At 40.6% G+C, this 11,488-nt stretch overlaps 1 protein-coding gene across 1 annotated transcript; it reads right to left on the bottom strand.

Annotated features, from left to right (window-relative positions):
- Positions 1-558: 558 nt before the first annotated feature.
- Positions 559-9,503, bottom strand: slc2a3a (solute carrier family 2 member 3a). Its single transcript, XM_069680959.1, has 8 exons — positions 9,439-9,503; positions 7,302-7,542; positions 7,042-7,204; positions 5,730-5,917; positions 5,492-5,596; positions 5,310-5,408; positions 3,391-3,597; positions 559-3,118 (listed from the first exon to the last, which is right to left on the bottom strand). Exons 1-8 carry the CDS (start codon positions 9,483-9,485, stop codon positions 2,801-2,803), a joined length of 1,368 nt encoding a protein of 455 aa, XP_069537060.1. The 5' UTR covers positions 9,486-9,503; the 3' UTR covers positions 559-2,800.
- Between the last annotated feature and the right edge of the window lie 1,985 nt (positions 9,504-11,488).

The following is an 11,488-nucleotide window of genomic DNA, read 5'->3' as shown; positions in this document are numbered from 1 at the left end:
GATGCTACTCTACTTAGCGCTCAATGTGTTTAGGCTTTAAATGTTACAACACATGTTAGCATTTTGAAATACAGCAAATTTTTACGAACAATTGTTAATTTTTACTTGAGGCAGACTGTAGTTTAAGTTTTTAAACAATTCAGTGAATCTGCACAGGAGGCAGAAACAATCATAGCCTAATTTAAGACAAGAAGACTAGCATTTGCAGCACAAGATCGGCTAGCTAGCATAGCCAACAGACGAAGTTAACAGACAAATAAAAACATTTTCTTGACTAAAATAAAAAAAAAAACTGTCAAATTTTTTCTTAATTTCAAGATTACACATAATTTTGGACAATACAGAAACTAGCTAGTTTATCCAGCCGGGCACTAGCTAGTCTATAAATTAGCTAGCTGGCTAGCTAACAAGAAAGCATAGCTTCATTTCAACAGCTTCTTTCTCTCATAGTTTTCGCCTTTTAAATTACTTGGTAAGTATTCATTCTTGTTGAACTTTACTTTTCCACATTGTTTGAAAGACTTTAATCGGTTATTTAAGTTGCTTGTTTTTTAAGTTGTCATGAAACCACCAACATTTCAAATCATGTTGCCAGTCAGAATAAAAACGTGAAAATCACAGTCAACAGACTCCAGATTATATTCTCCGATTATCATGGACATCAACACAATTAAGTAGTCATTTCTCATTTAAAACAATATAACAACCAGATTTATTTACTCCCAACAGTTGGTCCTTCTCTGTTGTTTACCCGTCATTTATTAGCACTCTCCCCTTTGCTGCCTTTATTCATTATCAGCTGTTTCTTTCATTGCACATTTTATTTAACTCTAATCTATCGGCTACAGCTCGGAAGGATATATACAATTACTCAGGTAAACCTAGTTTTAGTTAATATTCTATTAATTTGACATGAAGCGCTGCTGTGCTAAAATCCCTCCTATTACAGTGATTGTAGCTCCAATGCTTCACTAATTATCTGGTTAACAAAGTGCATCTAAATAGAGAGCGATGAATTTACAGTGTTTTCCTCTCAGTCAGTTCATGTCATGATTCATAACTCGGGGCCGGTCTGGAAAGCATTACTATACTAAATTTGAGTTATATACTTTATACAAAAATCAAGTTCTACAATAAATAATTTTCTTTGCAAAAAAATAATATACATTGCACGTTACCCTTGTGTAGATACACGTGTTAAGCAATTTAGTCAACATGTTTGCAGCAGCCACAGTCAATAGCAAGTTCCATTAACAAGACTCGTGATTTTACTCGCTTGAAATCTTTAACCAACGTAAAGATTCTTCAGTAAAGCAGTGATCCACAAGATTTAACAACAGATTGGTTTATACAATGAAAGCTGTCAGAAAACTCTTTTTGATCTTAGCTGCTTTTTTCTGACTCAAGAGGAGGCGGAAAAAAAGATTCGCCAGGTAATTTTTTATTATCCAAGTTACTTTTTGCTTATTACCAAAAATATAGTAGCTATGTTCTGTTAAGGGTTGCAAGGTGCATGACAGCCCCTTGTGGCTGAAATGAGTATTACAACAACAAACATCTGGAAAAAAATAACCTGCCAAATGTTTTTTAACCGCTTTTCACACAAAATTTTCTTCTAAAATTGATCAGGGAAAATCTTCTTTGATATCTTAAACACATTTATCATGTTTTGATATATTTAAATATGAGAACCTAGAAAATAATCCTGGGAAAAACCTTAAATTGCCAATTTTTTGAATTTTTTGATCAGACTTAGAAAACAGATTATTTGTCCGTTGCCTCGATTGCGTCTTAATTAATCAGATGCAGATCAATGCTGAGCTCCAGCTTTGTCCTCAAACAAGCGGGATGAGACAAGAAAACCAACCAAACAACTAATTAAAGTTGATTAAACTTGTGGACTTCAGCTTTAAACATCAAATTGTCTTACAGATCAGAACTTAGCGTGAGCTGTGGCTGCTGCTATTTTTCCTACTTTAATTTAACAACCAGAAACGCATTCGAGGTCACCAGGTGGAAATCAAAGTTCAGTACTTTGGCATTTTTTTTGAAGCTCTCTAGTTTGTCAGCTGGTGTTTAACAGCTGAAGGCAGAGCATCCTCTCTAAAATCCCTTCTTAGACCTGTGAGAAAATTTAAAAACAATAAATAAATACAACACAACAAACAAGATGAAACTATAGCTATAAAGTTATATTGCACTAAAATATCCACTACAACAGGAGTACGTGAATTAAAAAAAAGTGCATCATAATTGTGCACGTCCCCTCACTCACACTACATGGACCAGATGTGAACAGACTTAACACACCTGCACACCAGTGTCAACAGACTCTGCCTTAGTCTGCAGTGATGAACCTTGACCTTTAGCGGACACCTGTTAGCAACACTTTCCATCAACACGACCTGTGTTTGCCATGCGGGAAAAGTGTCGTTCTGACTCGACTCACAGCTGTCTTAAAAAGACTCTCACTTTTTACGAGTGTAGCTTAAATCGTAGGAATGTACAGCAGATTTAACCTGTAGTTTTGTACTGTGAATGCTTCCCTTTTGTAGTTTAGGAAGGGAGGAAACAAAGGAAAGAAAAAATAAGATGTCTAAGGAGTTATGGCTAAAGCACGACCTTTTGAAGGTCAGAGCCTACAAGTAGTTATGCTGTTGTTCTGAGTAGGTCTATTATAAAAGATTCTATCGTTCTGAAGTGTGATTATTAACTACAATTTACACCATTTTTCAAATATCTGTGATTCTTCCTTCATTTAGAACCCTCTTCTCCTGTTAAAACTACAAGAACAGCTTCTCTACACACTTTCCTGCACTGTCGATTTGGATTTATCATCAAGTGGTGTGCTTTCAGCTGCAGGAGGCGGAGCTGCAGCCGGCGCCTCCACCAGCGGCACCTTCTCCTTCACCGGTGACGCTGGGAGCGTCCCCGCGGTGCTGGCGCTGGCAGGAGGATCCTCAACAGATGAGGAGGCGGGAGGTGGAGAGCTGCCGAAGCTCTGGGCGATCTCGTCGAAGGTCTTGCCCTTCGTCTCTGGGACTTTAATGAAGGTGAAAATGAAGAAGAGGATGAGGAAGGCGGTGAAGATGAGGAAGACCCAAGGCCCGCACAATTCCTGAGGAGAGAGGGAAGGGGAAATATTAGATTTAAAGGTGCAGAGTTCTCATGTTAGAATAGATATGATCTATTAGAAAATAAAGAAAAGGAGAAGGCAAAAGAAAAAGAGGAAATAAAAAACATGTTTCTTCAATTTAAAGATTTTATATGATACAAAAGATAACAGAAACAAAAAACAGAAACAAAGTAAAAGTAACAGAAGAGAAAGGAAAAGAAAAGTCCAAACTAAACCCAAACCATTAAACACCAGGACGATCGCCCATTCCTCACCTCTAGTTTGGGGAAGCTCATTCCAACCAGGAAGTTGGCCGTCCAGTTGCAGCAGCCGGCCACAGCCATGGCCGCCGGGCGTGGCCCCTGGGAGAACAGCTCAGCCACAATGAACCATGGGATTGGACCGGGGCCCAGTTCAAACATCGCCACAAACAGCATGACAGCCAGGATGGCCACGTAGCTCATAGCGCCGTAGTTCTTCTGCTCGGACAGAGGGAGGGAAAGGAAGAGGAAGACAATGACATAGGGCAGGGGTCTCCGACCCTGCTCCTGGAGAGCTACCTTCCTGCATGTTTTAGGTTTCTCTGTACTGTAACACACCTGATTTGAACGATCTGCTCGTTATGAACCAACTGAAGTGTCTCGAGGGATTGATAATGAGCAAAACATTCGATTCAGGTGTGTTAGACCCCTGACATAGTGTTTATATTTCCTGATTGATAGAAGAATTGACCTTCTTTTATATTGTATGATTATCTCATGGTCAGCCAGAGGCTATTTATAACCTTCAGTAATGACAAGTAACAGGATCTTTTTGTTGTTCCGTCTAACAGGATGAACTAGTAACATCTTGTGGCAAAAAGACATAACTGCACTTTACTGCATCAGATGTTCTGATGCGTTACTTTGTTGAGTAGAGGCTTCAGTAGAAAGTTCAAATTAAGAGACCAAATGTTCCTTAAAGCAGCATCTCCCTCTTCCCAGTCCAGATCTGAACCCCACTGAAAACCTCCTGAATGTGACGGACGGTCACAAGCCATCAAACAAAGAGCGGCCTAACGTCACCCAACAGCACTGTGACAGGCTGGAGGAGAGCACGCAGAGATGCATGAACGCTGTGATTAAAAACCAGGTTATTCACCAAATATTAATCTGTGAACTCTTCCTGAGTTAAAACATGAGTGTTCTGTTGTTTAAACACGAACATGAACTTGTTTTCTTTGCAATATTTGAGCTCTGAGAAACATCTTTCTTGCATCTAAACCAGTCGTCATTTTCTGCAAATAAAAGACCTAAAAGAGAATATTTGATTTGGAAGTTGGAAAGAAAAGTTCATTTTACACGAACACAAACCTATTAATAGTAGAACTGCAGAAAAATGTATATTTTTGCAGTGGTCTGTTAATTTATTCCGGAGCTGGAGAAGAGACGATTAAAAGAAATTCCAAGTTGCAAAAGAACAAAGTTAAAAGCTACACAAATAAATGGTATTAGGGTTGAAATGTTGAAATGTTTAATTCGTTTATGTTTCACACAATCATTCAAAAAGGTCTTAATAACTGACAATGACGTCACGCTGTAGCGACGACAATTTGGAGTACACATCTACATCTCTGTCGAACAGTTAACTCACTAGTTGCACCAGTAACAGGTGGGTTCAGAGATTGATGAACTGGTGACCCACCGACCATCCACTGATGAAAAAGTAGCCTGTTGGAGGCGGTGACATATATTTTTCAGCAATACAACCAGAAAAGTTACAAATAAAAAATCTAATATTGAGTCCAGGAGTTGCTCTTTTTTTGCCGTGGTCAATACTACTAGGACTACAAATGGACTACAAATTGAAATCAGTTCACATCTAATATTACTTGCCCAACAGATCCTGCATTCATGCACAGAGTCTGTTTATAAAGAGTTTTTAAGTCCAAAGCAAGCTCTTTAAAGCTGAATAAAACCGTATTCTTGTCTGCATAAATTAAATGCAAGTAGCTTTAGTTTTATTTGGATGTTTACCCTCTAAAAGTAGCTGACAAGTTCAGAGAATTAATTCTATTTATATATATTTTAAGTGCATATAGTTTGTTTTAGATGCCTATAGTTTGAAGAGGGAATCGGTTAAAGATTCTCCACCCTATAACGTTAAGCTGTTTTCACTCTGTCCCTCTCCCACCCTGTGACGGCGCTGAACTCACCAGCAGGAGGGAGATGGTCATGAGCAGAGCGCTGACCGCCATCCCGCCCAATCCCAGCAGGTGCAGAGTCCTTCGTCCCGCCTTCTCCACCAGGAAGAGCTGCAGGACAGACACAGGAGGGAGTGAAGTGCTGCTGAATGTACACAAACACAAAGACGAACGCACACTCTGACGTCACTCACAGAGACGACGGTGAACACGGTGTTGACGATGCCGGCTCCGATGGTGGCGTAGATCGGCTGTTTCACACCGGCTGACTCAAAGATGCCGGTGGAGTAGTAGAACACCTGACGGACACAGAGAGGGTGGAAAGAAAGATTTACATATTTCAGAATTATATTCACACATATTTCCAGGTTAACAGCTAATGTGGATCCACCCGTATAAAAGAACATATTTTTAAGTATCCCCCTGACTCACGGCGTTAATCCCTGAGAGCTGCTGGGAGAGCTGCAGCATGACGGCGATGAGGAGGGGCTGACGATACGACGCCGAGCGGAAGAGCTCGGGGATGGTCACCTTCTTCTCCATGGCCATCTTAGCGCTCTCCTCCTTCATCTCCTGCAGGTCTTTACTCACGTCCTCACTGCCGCGCAGACGCACCAGAGCTGTGAATGGAATCAAGAACACAATATGTTTGATTCTGATCACACACACATAGAGGAAAAAATGCTCTGTTGCTGAATCAATCCAAGGTAAGCAGAGACAGGAAACACTGGGTGACAACAAAAACTTTCAAGAGCCTTCTGTCAGGTAAATACATAATCTTTTAGTACATTCAGATATATTTAAAACTATTTCAGATCGGTTGAAAACAGTTTTTATTGACATGTTCTATGGCATGTGCTGTGATTTAAAGGGGTTTAAACAATAAACCAAGAATAAACAGTTAAAAGGTGTGATTCTTTGCTTACAAAGACTTCTTTGTTATTATTTTTGAGGAGTTTTTGGAGGGGGCAAAACAGACCTCGCCCTCTCAGGAGACAGGAAGTGTGTACCATTACTTTATTATTGGCAAAGCTTGTAGTTTGTCATCGCTGTTTTGGAGAATCTTTGCTATAATCACATAAAACATCCGACACAAAGGGGCTTTAAAGTTTGCCAGCAGCTAGGACAGGATTATCCCAAACCTCTGCAGTGACCTGTCAGTTGCTTTCCTGGTGTACCCGTTAACAGGAGGCGGAACAGTTTCTGTATCTGCACCAGAAAGAGCACAGAAACTCATGTTTTAGTTACTGTGACGCAGCCTGAGAGTTGTGTTTGTTTGTGTTTGCGTCGGATGCACGGTGTGAAGGAGAAGTGGGTCAGTGCCTCAGAGTCAACCTCGGCAGGCTGCACGTTGAACAGATGCCAAAACCTTCTGTCTGTTCAAGGACTCTTCTCTCCGGGCAAAAACATTATCCACATTCACCTGACCTGACCCCTGAGTATCTGTAGCTCCTCTCTGCCTCTGCGTCTCATTCTGTTTCTTTCACACCTGTTACTCCTCACCTTCACCTGCTCTTTTTCTCCCAGCATCTCTCTCTCTCTAATTTCCTCTTATTCCTGAATATCATTTACTACTTGTTAAGTACTTGTTATTTCACTGTAGATGTAAATTAGACTTAACATTATAGATATATGAAGTGGAAGGGCCAATTAAAGCCAATGCTGAATGCCTTAACCTGCTTTATTTATAATGGCCAGCAGGGGGCGACTCTACAAGCTGCAATCTTCTAGTATATGGGCGTACCTTTGCGTGCCTGCTCCTCCTGTTTGAGGTTGATGAGCAAGAAGCGCGGGCTCTCAGGACAGAAGGGCAGCAGGATGCACTGCAGCACAGCGGGGACCACAGTGAGGGCCAGCAGCAGGGGCCACAGCTTCGCCGAGCCCAGCAGAGCCTCCAGACCAAAGATCTGCAGGCAAAGGGCCACAACAGCTGCGTCAGATTTACAGCAAAGAGAAAATAATACGTCAACAGTCACTTAGGTTTGTTGGAAGCCCTCTGCTGACCTGAGCGATCAGGATGCCCACCACCACACCGAGCTGGTGAAGAGTACCGAAGGCTCCTCGGAGGGGAGTGGGTGACACCTCGCCCACGTACATGGGAGTCAGGCCGGTGAAGAGGCCGCAGAACAGGCCGATGACCAGCCGACCGGCGATCACCATCTCATAGGAGGAGCAGATGGTGGAGAAGCCCATGAGGAGGCCGCCGATCACTGCCAGACAGTTCACCAGGAACATGGAGCGACGCCTGAGGAGCAGGAGGAAAGAGATTAGCCGTGGGATTTAACAGTTTTTGAAGACATATAAAATAACAATTTCATCATTAGTTTTTATAAAAAGTAAATACTTGAACAAAAAATTAAACAAAGGTAAAATTTCTGATAAGTTGGATCCATAAAATGTTTGGCTCTGGGTTGTGGGGAGAGCAGCTAACAGGTTTGTGGTTGAAGCAGATAAAAATTGACAGGTTTATCGGTTAACTTAGAAATTCAGTTGAAGAGTGTCAGGACTGATTTAGCTGCCTGAGCGTATGTGAAGGTCAGGAGCTCTCCTGTCTAATCAGTTCATTGACAAATTGGTGTTAGTCAGGTTTTATGGTGCAAATAAATATGTGTGTTTTTGTGGGAGAAGATACGGATATCAGGACATCTATGTTTTGTTTTGTTTTCTGCCAAACAAATTTTGTCTACTACATCTAACTAAGATTCACTTCAAAATTTAAAAAAAATTATCCATATATTAGTTTTTTTTGAGAATTAGATATCAACAGTCTCAGGTGTGTGCGTTTAAAAATGGAGCTAAAGCAGGACGTGATTAGCTTAGCTTAGCATAAATACTGGAAAGGGAAACAGCTAGCTTAAAGCTGTGCCTACCCCAACATCAAATGATGACTAAACACACTCGTTTATTAATATAAAACCTTGTATTTATTTTAACTTTGGACAAAGGCAGGCTTGTCATAGCTTACCCTCTTTACGCTAAGCTAATCGTAGCTAGTAGCCTCCTGACTCCAGCCCTGTACAAACTGCTTGGATGTGACAGTGGTATAATGTTTTTATCTTACTCATTGAAAAACCTGTGCTTTCCCTAATTATTAAAGTAAACCTTTCAAATCATCCTTCTGTCTAAACTTATTGACGAATCCATTTTAAATGTGACGGTAGTGGAATCTATGTTTTCTTTTGTTTTCTGTCAAATGTATTTTTGTCTACTACATCTATCCAAGATATACTTCGATATATTTTTTTAAAATTACAATCATTTGATCTCTTTTTTGATAATTAGATCACAACACTCTCAGGTCTGGGAGCAGGAGCGGGAGGTGATTCGCTCAGCTTAGCATAAATGCTGGAGGCAGAGGGAGATAGCTTAACTAGCTGTGTCTACCAACACATCAAATGATGACTTAACACACTTTATCTTGTTTGTTTAATTTAAAACAAGTAGAAAAATAATATGAGGTTGTTTTTTTTTTAATCTTTGGACAAAGGCAGGCTAGTCATAGCCCCCTGCTAACAGTCATTACGGTACGCTAATCTTAGCTAGTAGCCTCCTGACTTCAGCCCTGTATAAATGTTTTCATCTTACTCTTTGAAAGAGCTTTCCCCCAATGATTGAAGTATACCTTTAAAATAATTCCCCTGTCTAAACTTATTGACACTTTGAATCCACTTTAAATGTGCAAGAATAGTGGGAAAACATACACAACATACACAAAACAAATGTATTTCCAAAAAGAAACCCAGATGATTTTACGTGTATGTGGTAAAAACATTTATGGTGATGATCAGAACAACAGCCCAACCCAAGAGAGAAAACAGGATTACGGTAAGACACAAAAGAAAATGGACCAACTTAAGGACCAACTCTGGGGAACACTGGAGCCGAGCAGTGGGCTCAGAACACAACTGCTTCACACACTACATTAGCGGTAATGGCTTGTGATTGTTCAGCTGAATGGCACAGGAAATACACAGAACCATTAAAGGAAAAACAGATCACTCAAAGCAAAGAAATACTTGATAGTGAAGATGAGCATGTCTATCAGTGCATTATAAAGACAATGACAGGAAAGATCGAGCCTCTCTTTAAAGACGAAAACAAAAGTTTAAACCTCAGCTGAATAAATAAATGTAAGTCCTACCTGCCAAATCGGTTTGCCATGACGCCCACGCTGAAGGAGCCCACCATGCCGCCCACACTGAAGATGGCGACGGCGACACTCCAGACGATGGTACAGACCCCGGGGGTGATTGGTACGCCATAACGCTCGACCCAGGTGTTGTTGAAGAATGATCGTAGTTTCTGATGACAGGGAAAGATGAATGAAAAGAAGAAGAGAAGCTGGAACTGGAACCAATGGAGTTTCTAGGCTAGTTTCTTTCCTGTTTATGTTGAGTTAAATTATTTCATACTTGCACACAAACTATGTGAAACAATTTCCATGTGTATGGCCAATCTTTGGACTCATTTTAACATATAGGTAACTTAAAATGAGACCTTCCCCGTCTTTGTTTGGTGCCTCTAACAGCCTATGGACTGATTTTTTTGTAAAGGACTTGGGGTGGTTTGCCCACCTAATCCAAAGGATGTGACATTTATGCACACACCTGAGTCCCTTACATCTCTTTAGCTTCCAAACAGCGCAAAGCTAAAGTCAAAAAAGGACCAAACATAAAGTAAAGTAAAGTACAAAATGTTTTACTCAGTGAAGCCAGCCTGGCCAAAAAGAAATGTTTAGTTTTGTAAACAACCTCTCCAGATTCATGCAGCATAGTCACAGCTAGCTTGCTAACCTCAGCTTGCTTGCTCAGTTGGCTAGCTTGCCAAATTACTCTTCAGCGTGGTCCGTGATGCTTACTTATACTAACTAATACAGGGTTGATTTTAGCCAACAATAAATGATGTAGCTAACGTTACAAGGCAAAGGTTTATACTGGATGCTACATCACATTAAGTTTTGTGTAGTCACTGTAGCCCAATATTAGATGCATGTTCAAGCATTCAGAGAGCGAGCGCAGGCAACAGGATGCTGACAGCGGTCCTCTTAACAGTGTCATTAAATTGCATACGGTTAAGATTTACATGTTTAAATATGCTCCAATCCAATTTCCTATTTTAGATACTGTAGATAGCCAAAATCAAATTCTGGTGTAACTACACCTGCTTCTCCTTTAACAGGATGTGCAAATATTTACCTTTGCACACCCCCTGCTGTTCACCTGGATTATCTAAAGTTCAAACTGTGTGAATCTTCTGGAGGGGAGTTTTAAATGTTGGCTGCACAAACACTCTGATGCTACAAACCAATCACCAACCTGCTCGGGAGCGTTGATGACTCCCGTGTTGTAACCGAACTGCAGGGAGCCGATCACGGCGGTGCCCAGGGAGAACAGGAGATAACCTGTCACCTGCTTTTCCTGCAGACGGAGAACAAGAGGAGAAATGTCAGGAAATGGAGACAAATGTGAGGATACAAGGAGTGGTAGAGGAAGGAGACAGAGACACATAAATATGAAATCTGAGCTCATAATAGGATTTTAATCATTGCGGCTGGCAATCAGACGTACAAGATGCAATAAAACTTTGATGCTGACGCCAGACAGGTTAACGACACAGTGACGGACAATAACATTAGGTAAACTGAGCTCATGCTCAGACGAGACCCATGTACACAAGATTAATCATCATACTTAGACGGAAATCACATCTTCTCGTTATGATACTCCTGTAAACAGACTTCTTTTCATAAACAACAAAATCTTTAAAACATATGAATAAAAAAGTGAAGCAAGATCCTCAAATACGTCACTATACAACATTCTGTAAATGACCCTCATCTGTGTAAACCTTTGGAGGCCCTGCACAGTTGTTAAGACAGTATTTCTGTTTTATTTTTATCTACTTATCTTTTTCTCTGAAACATAATCATCTCAATGCACAGGAAATTCAATGGTGAAGCCGTCCACCTGCTCCTGCTACCTAACTGGCTTGCATAACGCCATTGATTATTCTCTGTAATGACATCAGGGTGAGTATTACAGGAGCGTGATCATGATCACTGTCGTCATCATGATCATATAAAGCATCTGCCCCACATCAAGTCTCCTAAAGATGCTTTATATCATCTATAAGTACAGCAGTCACAGACTTCTACACTTACACAAGAATAAAACATTCTTGTTTTCTTATAA

The sequence above is a fragment of the Semicossyphus pulcher genome, unplaced genomic scaffold (genome assembly GCF_022749685.1).
Source record: "Semicossyphus pulcher isolate SPU_LCO1_2020_fin unplaced genomic scaffold, fSemPul1.0.p SCAF_5, whole genome shotgun sequence".
NCBI classification, from domain to species: Eukaryota; Metazoa; Chordata; class Actinopteri; order Labriformes; family Labridae; genus Semicossyphus; species Semicossyphus pulcher.
The sequence above is the reverse complement of the archived record's forward strand: the minus strand, read 5'-3'. Positions and strand labels throughout refer to the sequence as shown.